At 42.0% G+C, this 19,116-nt stretch overlaps 4 protein-coding genes across 6 annotated transcripts; 1 reads left to right on the forward strand and 3 right to left on the reverse strand.

The window, feature by feature from the left end:
- Positions 1,310-4,140, reverse strand: LOC109712473 (G-type lectin S-receptor-like serine/threonine-protein kinase At2g19130). The gene has a single exon (XM_020236053.1). It carries the CDS (start codon positions 3,813-3,815, stop codon positions 1,473-1,475), a length of 2,343 nt encoding a protein of 780 aa, XP_020091642.1. The 5' UTR covers positions 3,816-4,140; the 3' UTR covers positions 1,310-1,472.
- On the forward strand, positions 5,017-7,539 carry LOC109712305. Its single transcript, XM_020235797.1, has 5 exons — positions 5,017-5,434; positions 5,655-5,718; positions 6,348-6,512; positions 6,808-6,873; positions 6,974-7,539. Exons 1-5 carry the CDS (start codon positions 5,172-5,174, stop codon positions 7,211-7,213), a joined length of 798 nt encoding a protein of 265 aa, XP_020091386.1. The 5' UTR covers positions 5,017-5,171; the 3' UTR covers positions 7,214-7,539.
- On the reverse strand, positions 9,098-10,317 carry LOC109712304. Of its 2 annotated transcripts, none has more exons than XM_020235795.1 (3): positions 9,743-10,317; positions 9,534-9,629; positions 9,098-9,428 (listed from the first exon to the last, which is right to left on the reverse strand). In XM_020235795.1, the coding sequence occupies exons 1-3, from the start codon at positions 10,277-10,279 to the stop codon at positions 9,228-9,230; spliced, it is 834 nt and encodes a 277-aa protein (XP_020091384.1). In that variant the 5' UTR covers positions 10,280-10,317; the 3' UTR covers positions 9,098-9,227. The 2 variants fall into 2 exon arrangements, with proteins under 2 accessions (XP_020091384.1, XP_020091385.1); XM_020235796.1 differs by having other exon boundaries at positions 9,246-9,428; positions 9,490-9,629.
- On the reverse strand, positions 13,714-18,064 carry LOC109713401 (tRNA (guanine(37)-N1)-methyltransferase 1). Of its 2 annotated transcripts, none has more exons than XM_020237463.1 (9): positions 17,038-18,026; positions 16,530-16,628; positions 16,272-16,391; positions 16,004-16,170; positions 15,581-15,651; positions 15,104-15,246; positions 14,604-14,715; positions 14,167-14,279; positions 13,714-14,069 (listed from the first exon to the last, which is right to left on the reverse strand). In XM_020237463.1, exons 1-9 carry the CDS (start codon positions 17,905-17,907, stop codon positions 13,920-13,922), a joined length of 1,845 nt encoding a protein of 614 aa, XP_020093052.1. In that variant the 5' UTR covers positions 17,908-18,026; the 3' UTR covers positions 13,714-13,919. The 2 variants fall into 2 exon arrangements, 1 of the variants encoding a protein (XP_020093052.1); XR_002217100.1 differs by having other exon boundaries at positions 13,929-14,069; positions 14,167-14,269; positions 17,038-18,064.

Genomic DNA, 19,116 nt, shown 5'->3' on the forward strand with positions numbered 1-19,116 from the left:
AGAGACTCCATCTCCTCATTCATCGCCACTAACCACTCTGCAGAACTGGCACTCGAAATAGCTTGATTATATGTGGAAGGTTCACCTTCTTCTTCTGTGTCTTGTGCCACTGAAAGAGCGTACGCAACCATATCTTCATAACCGTATCTCTGCGGTGGTTTTATCTGTCTCCTCGCTCTGCGTGTAGCAATGCTCTGCCTCTCAACTTGTGGGGTTTCAGTTATTGAGGTGTCTGTCGACTGAACTTGTTCTGACTGAGAAGAATCCTGCGACTGAACTATACCATCGGTCTCTACCTCCACCTGCTTGCTAGCACTCGGGGTCTCATCAAAAAAATTACGGTTAGGATATAACATAGCAGATTCATCAAATGTGACATCCCTACTAATAATTAATTTAGACGATTCAGGACACCACGATCTATATCCCTTAACCCCCGATGCATAACTAATAAAAATGCACTTTTTAGCCATAGGTTCTAACTTGCCTTCATGGTCAAACCCAGATTTTATTGTTCAGAGAATAGAATATCTATGGACTGGTCTAAACAGTGTGGGCATCTTCCAATTCCATGTACTTGATCCAGTAATGACTTTGATTATTTTCCTCTTTTATATGATTGTATATTTGTGTTATGAGCAATAATTAAATTAATGAGCCATAAAGTATATATATACCACTTCTGCATAGCATCAGAGTTCATCCATCATACACGTGAGCTTTGGTTTACCGGGGAAGGAGCTTAACAACTCTACCATGCGTTCATTCATGAGAGTCAATGACGCTCCTTAGTTTAGACCTTGATAAATTGTAACAAAACATAACCTTTGTTCTCTGATGGGAAACATCATAAGATTAATCTTGAGACTATTGTCACTAATTTGCAAGAAATATTGTAATTGGCAGAACCACAGTATCTACTTCTGCACAATTTTTGGTGCAGAGAGTCATGTCAACAACATCAAGTTAACTGATAAGTTATTACTGCTTAGAGCAGCTTCTTGTTTTTCTTCTTCTTTTTTTTTTTTCTTTGCTAGCTAGGCTATAAGATTAGGGTTCAAATATTAGGGGTGTGCATTATGACCTAAGAATATCCTCGAGAAGAAATTTAAAAAAAAAAAAAACACAGACAAATCTCCCCATCTTGAAACAACACAAATAAAAATAAAAAAGCAAATAAAAGATTTTTCACACAAATTGGATTCTGCAGCACTTTGGAAAACTAACCGTAAAGTGCTAATCATAAGACTGAAAAAAATGAAATTAAAACAAAGACTAAAGTCAAGGAGGCTTATTGCACAAATTAATATCACCGTTCATCAAAACCTCTTTATTTGAACATGAGTCTTATTTTAAAACTAAACATCTTCATTGAGAGAAAAGCCAGAGTCTCATAGTTTCACCTGACCCGCTACTAAAACAAAACCTTAATAAGACTACTGATGCCTCACCCATGGAGACCTATTTAATCCTTATTCAGCGAAAACATCGACGCAATGCCCACGTACCTGAGTATCATTTGAGCCATTCTCATCCCACACAAAATTACACAGGTATGTAGGTATAGGAGGAATGTTGACCTCTTGAACTCCCTCCAGCATCTGAACAACTAGTCCCATTGCTGGCCTACTGCTTTCAAGTTCTTGAATGCACCAACAAGCAACTCTACATGCTCTTTCGAGCTCTTCGCTGTTTGCTTCACCCTTCAACTTGTTGTCTAACAAGCATGCGACCTCGCCTTCGTGGATTTTCGCTGCGGCCCAAGTAGGAAAATACACATACGTTCCGTCTTCCGACCTCTCCGTGTTTCTCCTGCCAGAAATTACCTCGAAAAGCATCATCCCGAAGCTATAAACGTCGGCCTTGTGCGTGATAGCTAGCCCCGATATCCACTCCGGCGCGAGATATCCTATTGTCCCCCTCATAGTTGTCAGGACCCGGCTTCCGTCTCTCGTGAAGAGCTTCGCCATGCCGAAATCTGCGATTCTTGGAGATAAATGCTCATCCAAGAGTATGTTTTCCGGTTTAATATCACAGTGTATGATGAAGTCCTTGCATTTCTCATGGAGATAAGCTAAGCCTCTCGCAATTCCAATTGCTATTCGGTATCGCTGGTTCCAATCTAAGAAGGTATTGGAATTAGTTTTTGAAAATAAGTGAGAGTCTAAAGAGCCGTTCGTCATGAACTCGTAGACGAGCAATCTTCTAGCTCCTTCCGCACAAAAGCCGAGGAGGCGAACTATGTTAATATGCTGAATCATACCGACCGTGATCACCTCTGCTCTGAATTGCTTCTCTCCCTGCCTGAGTCCTTGGAGTTTCTTCACGGCCACAAGCGTTGAATCACGCAACGTCCCCATGAAAACACTTCCGAAGCTCCCTTGGCCCAGCTTCCTTGAGAAATTCTTGGTAGCACTCGTCAGATTAGAGTAGGAGAACACTCGAAAACTCTTCGAATAAATTGGGTCTGTAGTGCGTGATCTTTTCTTGCATCTCCAAGTAACGATCAAACCGACAGCCAAGACAGTCGCAGTCCCTAATACTACACCTACGCTCAGTCCTATAAGCGACCGCTCTGGATGCTTATTTCTTCTCCGAGAATCTATTTCTGTTCGTATGCTAATTGGCGAGCCATCGGAGCAATGATCGCATAGGGCCGAATCGATCAAATCTCCGTGCCATAACTTGCAGCCAAAACTAAAAGAGTAAGCGGTGCAAGAACAATTACTTGTGCAGGCAGACTCACATTCTTCATGATCACTGGCAGGGAAACTTTGAGGATTGTCAGGTAAGTTCTCAAAAATATAACCCCTATAGCTCGAGCTCTCATTCTTGCAACTCAGAGGGGTGACTCTGCGACATCCATTGATGCAATCTCCTCCTTCACAAGATTGTGGGTCAGTCGGTAAAAATCCCTCTGGGCATATGCATTGCATGCTTGTTGCATTACAGATACCAAAAGGCCCACAGTAGAAACGGACAACGCAAGAAGAAAAGGGATAATACTGAAGAAAGCACCCCACAGAGGGATTCTCCGAACATGTATGCCTGTAAATCCACTTACCATCCAAAACAATAATAGTATAGCCATCTCTGCCATGAAAAGTGAAAGTGCCTCTTTGGCTATCTTGATGAATATCTATCACGGTAGGAACAACTAAATGCTGGACAGAGTGATCATACTCACCTGATCCGTTCGTTTGTAACACGAACTGGGGACTTCCAACTGTCTCTACATCGAGTGAAGAGTAGTAGGAGGGATCAACATAAAATGAAGTTAAGAAGATGTGATTCCCGGTGGACCGGTCGAACCCAAGTGGTGCTCCTGGGAGCCACGTATCGGATGGGTGATCAAAGCTCTGCCACAACACATTTGAAGAGTTCAGTCCATCTCGCAGAACCAGGTTTCCGCTGTCTAGCAGAACTGCAACTGTCGAATTACTCGCCGCCGGTGATGTCACGTTGGTCGACCAAATTAAACTGCCATCTTTGGAGAGGAGGATTAAATTACCGTCATCGGAGATACTTAGCTGCAAATCGTCGGTGGTGACCACGGTGCTATCTATATATACAGACCAAACTGGGACCTCGAGATTATATTTCATGCACCAAATGGCGGGGCGAGCATAGTAGAAATCATCTGGCGTGGGCAAAATCAGCTCGAAATCTCCGTTTTCGGAGACGATGGGCTGGTTACTGGTGAGAGGATTGCCGGCGGTGATGGTGTGACGTGCCGCGACGGCATGGAGGTTGCAACAGCAGAAAACAAATATGGGAGCGAGGAGAAACAGCAGCTTTGGCTCTTCGGAGTTCATCGGAGGTCTCTTCAAGAGAATCTGGGGATTATTTGCAGAACAAAACTCTGCATGCAGCAACCTCAAACAAAGATGATAAAAACGATCCAAGTTTTCGAAACGCGCCTTCTCTTGTTTGGTTCAGGTGCGAAATTTGTGGAGCACACTAAAGTTGAATCCTATTGGTCAGCTTCCTCCAAGCCAAAGTGGTAGACTCTCTTGACCGACTCTTTACTTTTCTACAGTCAAATTAAGTGCCCATATTTCTAGCACGAGGACTCTAAATTTTTTTTTTTAAAAAAAAAATGCTATTTACACACACAAAAAAATAGATAAAAATTTACTGTTCATAATGCAAGGGTTTAGACAACCATTTTAAAATTTTTAATATTTATAAAGTAAAAAAATGATAAAATTAGTGTAAAAAAAATTGACCCTTTAATGGTATGAATGAATGAGTTCTTCTCAAATATTTGCTCCTCTTAATTTTAGCAAACCAAAAACTTATAATTTTGTTGGAATAGTCTCCTGATGTGAAATCGTCAAATTTATTGTTCATCATTTATAATATTGAAATTTTAAAGTGGTCTTGCATTAGAGACTTGCTCTATAGAATTTTTGATCGAAAATGAGTACCAAACAGTGATGTCTACTACCTATTGGAAATAATCTTTCAATGAGTAATAAGAGATAATGGAACCCTCGGAATTAATCATGTCCACGCAGTTTCTTGGTAATCCACTTTTCGAATAACGGTGCGTGGCACGCTACATATATCGTGTCTAATTCAGTACTCATTCCCGATTTATTAATTTTTTTTGAAAAAAAAAATAAATATGAAAATAAAAAAATATGTATTTAGTTCGTCCAATTACGATAGTGCGCCTCCAATAGTCCAATCGCGCCGCGATGGACAATCCGACGGTCGCGGCGCAAGATCACGCAGCTGCTAATTTTGGATAGATATATTACGTGGTGGACACCTCATCTTTGTGTGGATTGGGGGGAAAAAAACACAAAGACACATAATGCGCTTCCGGATAACCGGGGCCGCCGAAATCTCGATGGAGCGACACGTGGCACGATCTCCGCCGACAGTAGCCGTGGTTAGGGGGAGTCAGCAACAAAAAAAAAAAAAAAAAAAGAAAAAAAAAGAAAAGAAAAAGAGCGTCGGGAGTGTGCGGTGGTCCCCACCAATAATTTTCGTGCGCCGACCACCGTCTCCACCATCCTCCCCGTTTCCCTCTCATGTATATCATCAGTATATATCTCCATTATTATTATACTACTATATGCGGACGCAATTATATCTCTGCCCCCATCATAAGCGGAGTAACCCGAAACCCTAACCCTAACCCTAGAAGAGGAGATAGATAGATGGCGGAGAGAGGGGGAATGGGGACCGGAGGGGAGGAGGAGAGGGGGGTGGAGGAGGGAATGGCGGTGGTGGACTTCGACATGCTCTGCGCCACGGTGGCGCTACAGGCGCAGGGCTTCTCGGCGGAGCGGAGGGCGAAGGGTAACGCGGCGGAGGAGGAGGAGGAAGAGGATGGGGGAGACTACGGCGGCGTGCAGCGGATGTGGGAAGGGGACGTCCTCGATTGCTTCGAGGATCGCCGGATCGCGATCGAGGCCGCGTGGTACGAGCTCCATCTCTCTCTCTCTCTGAATCACGGTGTTTAGATCTACAGTTTTGTTTCTTGTGTACTCAGATTTCGATCAAACATTGTAATGATTTGGATTTTGAGATGAATTTGGCGTTTCAATAGCAAAATTGTAAGATTTTTTATGAGAATATAAGATTACCCTTTGGATCAAAGTGGCTTGATTGGGTGCTTAATCGGTCTATAATTTTTGCAGTTGCCCATGTTATAGATTTGGGAAGAACATGCGAAGAGCCAACCTGGGATCTTGTTTTCTCCAGGTGAGCTCAAAGATGTGATCTTATTGCTCTGTGTAATTTTTCCCATTCTTGCAAATTAGCGAGGCAAGAGACTATGTAGGTCATGTGTACTAGTATCATCCACTTTTGTGGCATTACTTTTAGGTTCAATTATGGATTAGCATCTAGAATGGTAAAGGTGGTACTTTTGTACTCATGCATCCTGAACATCTTTGAAATGACCAGCATGCCATCCAGAATGAGAAAAAGAGAATGATCTTCTTCAGTTTCTCCTCTGCATTTCTTTTCTCTTTGAAATTCTTATGAACTTTTAGGTTGTTACTGCATTTGGAAAAGGAAAGAGCATCAAAATTAAATTTAGGTTAAATTACAAAAGCAAGTCCTGCACCCTCCCCCAATCTTATGTTTACCCTACATTTTAGTTGCTGCAAATTAAAACTTGCATTTAACTATCATCTTATCTTAGTCCAGAATTTGTGGATGATTGCTCATTTCAAACAGAATGCCTAGCAAAAATGAGTTTACAGCTATTATTTATCGCTATTCATACAAATGCATATTTGATCAAATGATTACCTCTTTAGTACCTTAAGCTATATTAGCCGGTTTGTTTGAGTTCTAACATGAAACCATTTCTTTCCTTTTCGCAGGGAACTGTATATTTTATGATTAGAGCACTTACTCTATTCAGCCTAATTGCTTTCGGTATCACGAAGTGGCATGTATTTGTATATACAGGAGTTGGTTCGGCCTTCTTAATCGGAGTTTATTTGGGTTATTTTCGAACTAGGATAAGGAGGCAGTTCAATATCAGGGTAAGAATCGGTTTCCCGTATTATCATCTTTTTTACAGCTGATTCATTTTTTTTAATTCTTCAATAAGAACTTACTATAACTTAATGTTTAGTTTGTGTTTTTGGAGTCGGTTATCTTTTCCAAGTTATACTGTGTTTTTCCCTCGAAAATCAGGGATAATGCAGATTAACCGCTGGGCTTCAATGCTGTTTTGAGATTGTAAAACATAGTAATGGTTGTTATTGGACTGTTGAAAATTTTAGTTGTTGTGGGGCATTTGTGCTTATAGTTCAATTACCAATTGGTTGTTTCCAGGGTAGTGACAGTTCTGTAGATGACTGTGTTAACCATCTCATCTGCCCCTGCTGCACCTTATGTCAGGTAATTACCAAGTAACCAAATTCTCAAGGCTTTGATTAAACTTGTGTACTGTTAAATTCGTAAATATGAATTAAACTGAGAGTTAGATTCAACTAAGCAGGAGTCGAGAACGTTGGAGATGAACAATGTCCAGTGTGGCGTATGGCACGGGAGGGGCGACACCATATGCTTAGGAAGCGGAATTGGTGGCGAGGGAATCAAACCATCGCTTCTTCCAATTCGATCCCCGGAGTTGTGTAGCATGGAGAGAGCATCAAATACAAACGAGCATTCGTGGAACTCCGACACTAACCAATCAAACCCGCTGGTGGCGACAACTCAATCTGTAGAAGATCTATGAGGGTCGGCAATCTGCTGTAGGAAGATTCTAACACGTTATGGTCAGATAGTGGGGGAACAAATTTGCCCCTGCCCCCCATGTTGTAAGTCGTAACCTTACATTTATAGCTGTAGGCGTATGCCATGGTTAACTCTGATTTAGATCTCTATATGTACAAAGTTTTACAGCATAAGATCATATCTACTATGTATTAGTGGTTACGGTGATATTGTATATTCAATTGAATTGATGGATATGCTAACCACTCCGGCGAATCTTTTTTCAATGTTTTCTTTTATTAACGTTACTCATTTGTAGCTGATGATTTAACTGCTTTCATTTGTGAATGTTGCTTTTCTGAACAACTGTTGAATAAATTAACTTTGTCGTGAGATCAGTTTAAATTTATGTCAGGCTGAAAACGTCCGTGCTGAAATATATCATTCCAAAGCAAAGCGAACCGTGACCAGATTGTTCGAAATTCCGCATATAACTAACTTGCAAAATTTGGGGCCCTCAAAATCACGGAAGGGTCCCATTCACGTGCAGATTTATGTTCATCCATAGTATCTAATCTCGTGATTTCTTCTTACTTACTACGTGCATGGTTAAATCAGGGCAGTGCAGAATGCATAAACAGAATTCTGAGACCGCTCCAGACCAGTAGGCTCCAGACTCGGTCCAGGCTCCTTTACGTATCTTTAATTGGGTGACAGAGCCGATCCAAATTTTTTTAATTGTACCAATCCTGCAAATTAGGCCGAGTATGTCTTGCACAGTATACCAACTGTCCCTAAAGCGAATGACAAAGAGCTTGATGGTTGGTATATGAATTTTTGAATTCGAAATATAATTGCTTTAAAATTTTTAATTTAGTTTATTTCTCTCAAAGAAAAAAAAAAAATGCAGCGGTAGTATATTACAAATTCTCGCTCAAAAAAGAAGTCCTGCACTGTATCCCACAAGGTAATAAAAATGTTGATACGTAAGGCCCAGGTGGTCGAGTGGTGCGGCCCATTGTGCTAACTACACAAGCTCCCCTCTGCATTAGCACTACATTTGGCAGAATTGTAACGCAATACGGGCCCACCGCAAGGTGAGCGGGCTCTAAGAATTTCAAACTCGTGTTAAAGCAAAAACACCGATTTAGAGCTTCTACACTATCGCTCATTTAGTATTGTTAGCATGATTGTGATGAGCTCTCCGAGCGAGAAGAGAAAGGAAGATGATATATGTACCCGTACTTATACATGTAGTCTTATAATTCTTTTGTTCGAAGATTCACAAAAAATTAACTTTTATAGAAAAAAATAGATAAAATAAGTTAAACGTGAGAACTCTTGAGGCGTACGCTTAGACTCGCTCGGAAAGGAATATGCTTTACGGAGAAGTTATAGGTGTCACTTTCTCATTGGCCGACCACATTTTGCCCAATGCATGAGGCGACGAAGCTTCCGACACTTTCTTTGATAGACATATCATTTGATATCTAGGTCCTATATAAGGAAGATCACAACGTGATCCTGCTTGCATACTTATTTATTTATGCATATATATAAATATATATATGTCAAGGGACCCATTCAAACTTGGACCACATTAACAAACAACTGTAACGCTCTATAACAAAAAACGCTACATGCTCAGACACTCGCAGCAAAAAGCCTGAGACCTCTCTCCCCCTGTATGTATACTCGAGAGTATCCGGATATATACCAAGGATATTAGGATAACGGGGATTAAGTGCCCATTAGATTCTCCTTAATTAATTACCTAATTATCACCAAAGTCCCCATGCTAATTACGGAACACGTACACTAAATACGTACTCATTAATTAATTAATATCCATCATTTCCCTATCCCTCAACACTTATAGTAATTAGTGTAATTAGATGGCACGAGATTAAGCTTTAAGAGATTTTGGTCGGAGAAAACGAGATACTACAAACAGTTTTCGGAATTTAAAAATTCGAACGCGAAAGATCAAACAAGAGCGAGAAAAAGGATTTGAAAGTGTGACGAAATTCTTGTGTTTAGAAGGAGAGCTTAAGAGAAAGGTCGAGAACGCCGGGAGAAGCGGACGCAGAGGAAGAGGAAGAGGATGCATTACCCACCGTCCGATCCGCGAGCTCCGAATCTCCGCGTCTCACGGGGAAGAAGTCGAACTCCTTTATCGCCTCCCTCTCCGTCGCCGGCTTTCTCTTCCTCTCGTGGGATCCGGCGCCGTATCCTTCCTGCATTGGAATCAGTTTTGGTTACGATCGAGATGAAGAAGAGGTCGCATCACGTACGTACATGTATGTGCGGTTGGATTGGGAAGGGAGGGGTGTACGGCGCACCTGATCAACGGCCACGGCGGCGGCGAGGTCCATCTCGAGGTAATCGACGCCGTTGATTCCGCTGAGCGTCGGATTCTCGCCGAATAGGCGCTTCTTCTAGCGGGGATCGATCGACCGGCGCATGCCACAACAGATCCGATCAGAGAGAGAGATCGAGACGAAACCCTAGACGATGGAAGCTAGCGTCGAGAAGAGGAAGCGGTACGTACCGTAGCGCAGAACTCGCACTGATCGGAGAAGCACTGCATCGTCGTCGCGATCTTTTGGTTTGAAGGGGGCTCTGGGAGGTGGAATAGGGGGTCGGGGGCGGCGATCCTCCACCGATCGGCCGGGTAGTGATCGTGGAGCAGGGACTGGGCGGAGGGGGCCAATCCGAGGCCGAGATTCGCCGAGAGGCTGCTGCGATGGAGGTAGCACAGCGCGGTGGGTGGCGGAGGAGGAGCGTGCGGCGAGGAGCCGGGGAAGGGGACGGGGAGGTGGAGGAGGGGGGTGGGGTGGATCTCGCGGGGCGACGAGGGGTCGGACTCGGTCGTCGTCTTCCACCGCTCCTGGAGGCGGAGGCGCTCGAGCTGGGCGACCCCGAGGCCGCGCTGCGGCGGCCGCTTCGGGGCGGAGGGCTTCGGAGCCCTGCGCGGCTTCTGCTTCGTCGCCGGCGCCGTAGACGGCGCCTTCGTCTCCGGCGGCGGGGTGGCGTCGGCGTCCCCTGCGGAGGCGGAGGAGGACCAGAGCAGGAACGCGGTCGCCATTGTCGTCTCTATGTGTGTGTGTGTGTGAGAGAGAGAGAAGGGAGTGGGGAATGATTTATAGTGAGGGAGAGGGAGAGAGAGAGAGAGAGTTAAAATATATATAACCGCGTTGGAGTCTTGGAGATGAGCGGGGAGAGGAGAGAGCGTAGTGTAGTAGCACAGTAGCAGAAGAGGAGAAATTATCTCTTGGACCATATGCACCGACTAAAACTAAATGGACTGTAGCGATCGATGATTGTTACGTAATGGACTGTAGATGATGAACGGTGTAGCAGTGTAACTATGCACCGAGATCAGGGTAAAATATTCTTATGAGAGGAGGGGGGAGGGTAGTGTGGTCCCCGCCACTACACCTGACACGTGTCACGGAGGCAGCTCGTACGGACTGTCCCGTGGCGGGCGTGGTCGGAGCTCTTCTGCCGCATACACCCCCTGCTTTTCGTGTGTACGTCTCTCTTTTCTCTCTCTCTCTCTCCCTATTCCCCTTTGTCCCTTTGCATGATGAGATCTCTACCCCATAATTCTTTAATCTCGGCCGTCGATTTCATGATCTTTATTAGAGCAACAATGCCTCAGCTGGGCTTATCATCATCCTTCATTACTATTTGATAGTGACTATGTCCTCTAGTTGAAATTAATCTAACTAATTAATCAATAATAAATATCTACGTAAAATGATTCGATAGCAGTATATCGATATAGACAGGCACAGCTAATTATTTTGGCCCAACATTTTTTTTGATCTGTAGTAAATTAGCTAGCTTTTTGAATTTGGTTGATATTTAGAATACTGCGTATGAAATGTGCTTTATTATAAACCGAGTGCAGGGAAGTATTTTCCGGGATCTTTGACCATCTCCCAAAGATAAGAGTAGAGAGAGAGGTAGCGTTATTGTAGCCGTAGGATGAAGAATGAGGGGTAGGAGATGCGTAGGGTTACATAGGGTCATGGAATGAACGAGAGGTGGGGCTATAGATTGAGACTTAGATATGATGGGAGTTTCTATAAACGGCAAGATCGGGCTACTCCCACTGAGATTTGGTTACCAATAGGTGGGCCTCTACTTAGCAATAATTAATTTAATTTTACTGCTTCTTTTATTTTAAAAAAAATGAAAATAAACGTCTATAATTTAGATTTAGTTAAATTGGTTAATTTATAGTCGTTCTAAGTAGTTTTAAACATTTAAGATAATTACTAAATTTTGATGCAAAATTTTATATATATATTTTTTAAAAAAATCAATTATATAAGCGCAAATTAATCTCATTTAATAGGGATAATGAATGTGTCAATTTGGTTACTTCTAATACAAAAAAAAAAAGAATTGTTTTATTTGTTTTCTTTTTAATTGTACATAAGATCGTTTTATCTATTATTCACGTAGTTTGGAAATTTATTTTGTTCAATGAATGGGTAAATAAAATACTAAATAGGCCTTTCTCAATATAAGATCTTCTTGTCTTAGACCACCTTAACATATAAGATCGGATTACTAATCTACCAAGTAGTTTTGTAAATTTACCTCTTCCACAAATTTTCCTTGAGGGAGAAAATTGTGGGACCCAATTATGTGGATGGCCAATAGGGGAAGGACACGTACGACGGTGGGAGAACCGAATCCGGAGAACGATTTGGGTGTGGGGACGGAGTAGAGGGAGGAGGAGAGGGGTGGTCCCCATACGTGGTGGTGACGTGGACGGGGAGGGAAGGACCACCAATGAGAGGACGCCGCGTACGACGAGAGCTCAAGAGCGAGGCTGCAGGAGGGGGCGATGATTTCGGGTACGGATAGTGGCGGCCGACGACGGCGACGGCTAGGATCCGCCTACATGCCCCTCCCCGATCCATGCGAACACCCATTAAAATAAAGGACATTGCTACGCGGACCCAAAATTATCCCCAAGAGATTCCCCCAAATGTTCAAATATTTTTGCTCATTAGGGACTTTTACTCGAACTAATGTTCACGGAGTATTAAACGAAAAGAAAAAGGAGAAAGATTTGGCCCATTGGGTAGTATGAAATTTGCTTACTTGTTAAATTGTGCTAGCATTTTATTGCATTTTTTTAAAAAAAAATTATTATATGAATTGAATTTGTTTTCCCACATTAGGGCCAGGCATAGAGGATACACTAGGGCTGGGTGGAAGGATCTCCACCCTGCAGGGAATGATTGGGTACTACTACTACTACTTGTTGTTGCTGTTGTTGTTTTTTAGCCTTAGAGAGAGAAAAAGAGAGAGATGAAGAGAGAGAGAGAGAGAGCAGCAGCAGAGAGAGGGAACTGAGACATTCACAGACTCTTTCTTTCTTTCTTTCTCTCTTTACTGCTGCAGCCTTTTGAGTTTTGTGCCAACTGTCGTCCTTGTTTATTATTTACTGCCCAAAAAGAGAAACAAAAAGGAAAAATGAGTAAGAAGAAAATTACTAGTCCTTTGTGCCTTCTTATGATGGATAGGAGATTAGTGACAAATAAGTGGAATCAAAGGAAGAAGAAGTGCTAATAAGAGATCATGTAAGTTGCAGAAACTAATCAGCCTGCTGATTATGTGGAAGATTAGGGACTGAATTGAAGTTTCCTAAAACTTTAATTAGGGTCAAGTAACTGCTTCAAATGGACAGTGGCATCTTTGTAAATAGTGTTTTTTAGGGAGAGAGAGAGAGCGAGGGAATAGTAAAAAAGAACAAAAAAAAACCTTGTGTTGTCTATAGTGAGAAGCAAGAGAGAAGCCTTTTGTTTGCTTCCAGGCATTCCCGGTACACTGTGCTTCCCATTTTATGAAAATTATATTAAGCTAGAGAGAGAGAGAGAGAGAGAGAGAGAGGGTGGGTGGGGACCAATTCCAAAGAGAGAGACAGAATGTTAAAAAAAAAAAAAAAACATGAATAGGAGGGGAAGAAAAAGAAAGAAACAAAAAGGAGCAGTTAATTACCAAAAAAAGAGGATTATGCTGAAAATGGGGACTACTATGGCAGGCTTTATTGAGGGCCCCATATTTGGTATTGAAGTGTAACGTACGGAGAGAGACCACCCTACCCCAAAGATTGGTTGTATCTCAACTGAGATACGATAATCTTATATATAATAATACATAATAATAAATCATGCTGTAAATGAATGTGTGGAGTAACATCTTGGCAGTGATCTTTTATATCTCAGGAAAACGAAGTGTTAATAGGGTTAAATAAAGGTAAGAACAAATTAATCTATTTATATAATACTGTTACTACTAGCTGCTAGGAGGACAGAAGCTCCTGCTGCAGCATTTCCCGTAGAGATGGTGCCTCTGCCTGCTGCTGCGGCGAGGAAAAGCTCCAAATCCAATTCTAGACTCTTTACAGCTACAACAATTACTGTAATAATCTCATATAGTAATTACTCCAACAACCGAACTTCAAGCAAACAACACAACAGTCCCAACACAGAAAAATTGAAAAACTAGGTTTTGTGCTCAAGATTCAATACCGTTGAGCCGTTCCTCCCTCATGTTAAGTTACAACATTTTTCTCAATTAGAAGTTCATATGAAGTTGGACCTCAATTAATTGATCTGAAATATATACAGATATGCTTACTCAGATAGGAGCAACAGAAAAAGAAATGCTTGTGGTAGGGTAAATGAAGAAAATTTAGCAGATCACACTAAGTCATTGTTTGGTTGTTTCGCAAATGCAACAGCTCGTGGTAAGGTAAATGAAGCACACAGCATCCATTTTCCAGGAGCGACAAGCCGAACTCTATGCAGTTCAACATCCTTCAGTATATCGCACAATGCCATGTTTATACGCTGCAGTATTTTGGAAACAAGAAATCAATAAAAAAAGGGATCGTTGTGAGAAGTGAATGAAAGAGTTTTGAGTGGAAGAAAGAGAACAGAGGCAAACCTCACAAAAGTCGTATTCAGGATTCTGGGCCTTGGAGAAGCCATAGACGTGAATCTTGGGCAGAGTGCAGTTATCATCCCTCATTCTATTCCTGGAGATACCTCTGAACACATCTACATAGAAAAATTTCATTACATGCAACTTAGAACGTCCCCTAGAATGTTACAGAGCAAGTCATTTTGTAGAACCCAGATGGCAACTATGTAGATGCATTGCTGAAAATCAGGTACCCATTATATCATGTGAAAGTTGTATAGCTCACAACAGAACAATCTTATGAAGACCAAAAGGAAAGAAAAAAGAAGTTTGAGCATTTAAGGGCAACCTTGAGAAAGAAAAACGAACTACCTAGAAGCTCCGAATAATGAAATCAATTATAATTCACAAAGGGGAGCTTTCAATCGCATGATGTTATAACTTCCACATTAACAACAAACCTAGAAATTCTGCAGCAGCATTTGGCAAATTCATGACCACTTGTGTGACAGCATAAGGTCGTTGGCTGGCAAATATAGCACCAATGAACCTTCTGCCATCCATGTTAAAAACCTGGTCCATAGGGAATAAATAGTATTAGTTTATTTAACCATGTTTTGATTACTGTTATTTAGGAAAACAATAAATTAACCTCAGATTTCATATTTGCTTTATCTTTAAAGCACTGAAAGGAGAAACGGAAAAACGCAAATGGAATTTGCAACAAAATAGCTTAGGAATGTCAAAGAAAGAAGAAAAGACAAAAAGTTCTTCAATGGTACATGAAGATGTTTATAAGATTCATAAAAAGCTGTTACTGAACGAGTGAAACAAATATTAATCTTTTTTATTGGAACAGAATATATTGGATAAGGCCATATAGGAAACTTTTTTATCATCACATAGTTATTAAAAAAAAATGAGAAGAGAATCTGAAATTAATTGTTAGGAACCATCATACCTCAATTTTCCTCTCAAGCTTGTTAAGAACAATGTTTCTCTCCAAATATTCCACAGCATTTGGATTCAGGTCATTTGCATATACATGCTTGACTTTTCTGGCAGCAGAAATAGCAATCGGACCAACACCAGAGAAAACATCACCTGTACAAAATATCAGATGATCAGGTTCAAACATGTTCAATCATTTTGTCCCATACATGAGAAAGCCCAATAGTATCTGCAATACAATGAAGGCTATTGCTCAACTGATTTGTTTTCTCAAGCAGGTTAATGCATATGACAAAAGAGTCAGGGGGTATGCCTATCTCAGTGAACACGAATAAGATAGGTAGTTCAAGAAGTAAGCATCTACTAGTTTTAATAAAGCACAATTACTACAGAAAATGGACTACCTTATCTCAGAATAGTAATCTAAGCAGCCTACAATTTAAGCAACAAATATCTCAGGGACTTAAAAAGACGAGTATAAACTTACAAACAACATCGGAACTCGTGAAGTTGTTAACAAGCCTATGCCTTTCAGTTGCCAACCTAGAATTCCAATATCTGCATGGAATCAAGATTCAATATAGAATAGCCAGTCAAAATCTAGTCCAAATTAAAGAGCGAAGAGTCAGGATTCCAAACAAACGAATGAAGTGCCAGGTAAAAGAGCAACTGAAAATTGGCTTAAAGCAGAAGAGCAACTATAAAAAACCATATGGAATAACACTGGCAAGATCAACCGTCAAATACGATGTGTTGTCTCAAAAAATAAAAACTAATAAATCCAAACCACGTTGCATGAAAGCACTGAAATGTCAAATAAACTGCCAATGGCTCCGCATAACAAAATGGTTCAGACTATGTAGAATGCATTGTCTACTATTGTCTAAAATGCTGAGAAAAGATAACCTACACTGTCGCAAGATCAACTTGAAAACGAATTCCATTCTCAATGACTGTAGTAACAAGAGAATGGTTACCAGCCAGTACTTCAAGCTGCATTGTTCTGTAATCATTTTGAATAGCATCAATCTTGTTAACAACTGTTTGTATCTTTGGCTTGTTTTTATCCAACACCACCTGAATGGTACACAAAATAATACTAGTATAAGGATATATGTAATTGAGAAGAAGAAAAAGAAAGCACAAGGAGTAAAAACTTCGATGCAATTATGTCGCACCTGAGCAATAAGCTTCTTGTAAGGCAAATGCTCATCTCTCAGGTTCAAGTGTACAATGTGTCCAACTGTTTCAAAACCTGTTGGAACAATCATCCCTTCAGGAAGCAAAGCCTCCAAGAGCTACAAGAAAGAACTCAAGTGTCAGAAACAGTATTAAGAGACCTATATTAAAACAGAAAAGTTCATGGAAACCATACGACGAGGTGAAATCCCAGATGTCGTATAAATAACGCAAATGTAAGCAAAGCCTGACGATACCTCACTCATCTGCCAGTAGTCGTAAAATAAGGTCAGCCGGCATCTTACAAGCTCATACACTGAAGGCCTGATTTGCTCACTATCACCGCATAAAACAGCCTGGAGGGGGTTAAAAGAAAGGGAAAAAAGAAACAATCACCTTCACAATGTATGTTGTATTGAATCATCAAAATTAAGTGAAACAATAAGGCAGAAGTTAAATGTGACGCCGAACGGAAAAAGAGGGATTGTTCTGTTACGGCAACAATTTGTCAGTTTCAAGCAAAAATAGTGTTTTTGGTCAATGAAATGTTTACCCTGATGTTTCTGTCATAGGTTAGGTAGATCTAAACTACATACAAAGATGAAGTTGTAAGGTTTATCTACATGCTTCAATAGATTTTTACAGCCCCCAGTTTCTAACGAATTTCAACATAGAGCATTTCCAAAGAAAAACACATGGACATTTCATCCTACTTGATTAAGCTCAAACGAAAAAAGCTAACTCACAGAGCAACAAAGAAGCCACCTTGACGGCCTCCGGAAGCTCTTCCGCCGCTTTGTTCGCATACCGCTCGTCCAGCAGCAGTAACCTGGTTGGCCCTCTCCATCTCCTTCCTCCGAACTCATCTCCCAACAAACCCCTCATATCCTCCTCCTCCTCGTCTCCGTCGTCGTCGCCATTGCTAACAACCTCGATCGCAGAGAACTCGTTCTTTCCAGCTCTCTCTTTAAGCCCTTCTCTGCTCTCCTCCTTCTTCCTCCCCTTCTCCTTCCTCTTCTTCGGGCGCGAGATCTTCGCGAGGTTCCGGAACTTCAGGTACCCTCGGCAATTGAACTCCTTAGCGAGCTTCTCCCTATACAGCGCCGGGCTCAGCGCCAACGGCTCCTCCTCCTCCTCCCCGCCGCCGCCGCCGATGTGGGATGTGTTCTGCGCCCGCCGAGCCAGGGAGTCGAGCCGCGCCCCGCCGTCCCCCTCGGCGGGGCCCCTCAGCATCCTCCTGAGCTCGGGCTCGACGTCGTCGCCGGCGACCCGGGCGACGTTGCGGACGCGGGGCCAGTTGAGGAGGTGGCCGCGGAGGCGGGCCTCGAGGGCGGAGCACTCGGCGGCGGGGACGCGAAGCGCGGCGACGTCGAAGGAGCGGATGAAGCTCGACCTGTCGATGGCGGCGCCGCCCTCGTCGGCGGGCGGCGGCGGCGGCGGCGGCCTACGACCGTGGCGGAGCGAGGGGCCGTAGTGGAAGGACGCAGCGGGATCTGCCGCTAGGGTTACGGTAAGGTTGGAGGAGAGGGCGTAGAAGAGGTAGGGTTTCGTGGGGAGGAGGCGACGAGGGGAGGGGATAGGTGGGAAGGAGAAGGGGAAGTGGTGGCGGGTTCGGAGCGCGAAAGCCGAAGACATTGGATTGGGACGATCGAGTGGAGTGAACACAATGTGCGTTCGATGCCATTGCTAGTTAAGAGGAGTAATATGATTGAGAAAAAGTCGGCAACGGTATTCCAGGTCTTATGAAGTCGGCGCCGACTTTCGATCAACGCAATTCCAATCCTGTGGTGCTCTCAGGCTAAAACCCCTCCTCTCTCCCAGAACATCCCACACAATTATTCCTACACTTTTTATCTCCAATTTATTTAAAGAAGAAGTAACTCATCTCCACCAAATTGCAGAGGAGGAAGATGAAGAAGAAGCAGCAGCTCCATCCCCACTCCCAATTCCTTTATAGACATTTTATAGATTCTAACTGAGAAAACAGTTTAATAATCAACCATACCCAGGAACGGGTGAGCATTGGTCGGTTCAAATCTATTTAACTCGTTATTAAAAGTCCTAAGAACCAGTTAAGCAAATAAATAAATGTTTGATCAATACAAATTTTTGAACATTTTTATCACCTAAATAATGCGTGTATATAATGTGAAAAAAAAATTGTAAATTTTGCAGGGAGATCCTTCCTATCTTATTCTAGAAAGTGATGGAACTGGAATCGACACTTCTTATTTGCGCCTACCTCGATTGTGTTGTACTGTCGAATGCAACTGAGAACAACAAATTTACATGCCCTTGCCATGGATCCCGATAGAAAATTCAACGCAAGGTCTTCGAAGGAGCTGCAGATTCTTTCTTATCAATAAAATTTCCTTTCTTGAATATATATATGTTTGTTGGCCTACCTATAATTCTTGTCCTTTTCAACTTGTATTCTTGTCATTAGCTTTCATCCTTCTAAATTGTTAGGCGGTCACTGTATTATATTATTTGTATTGAGTTGTCGAATAGTGAGGCTTTCTATAACGAATGTTTGAGTTACGTCATAGAAAAATCCTAAACTGTGCTATAAGTATAATCAAATAAGTAACCTATTTGTTTTGAGTGAACTTCTGAAACTACAATGTGGCAACAACAAATTAACAAAGATTTCATTATTAAATGTTTCCAAACGTTGAACTATATCTACATCCGTGAGATTAAAAAACATGAGTAATGATCAAATCACAGCTTTAACTTCCATGAGGTGAGTATACTGCAAAATTTGGGAGTAGACATGAATTCTAATTCTCAGTGTCTTTGTTACTTCAAAGGTCTTCTGTTCATGTCCTTCCGAATCTAGTT

Source organism: Ananas comosus, linkage group 7 (assembly GCF_001540865.1).
Source record: "Ananas comosus cultivar F153 linkage group 7, ASM154086v1, whole genome shotgun sequence".
NCBI lineage: Eukaryota > Viridiplantae > Streptophyta > Magnoliopsida > Poales > Bromeliaceae > Ananas > Ananas comosus.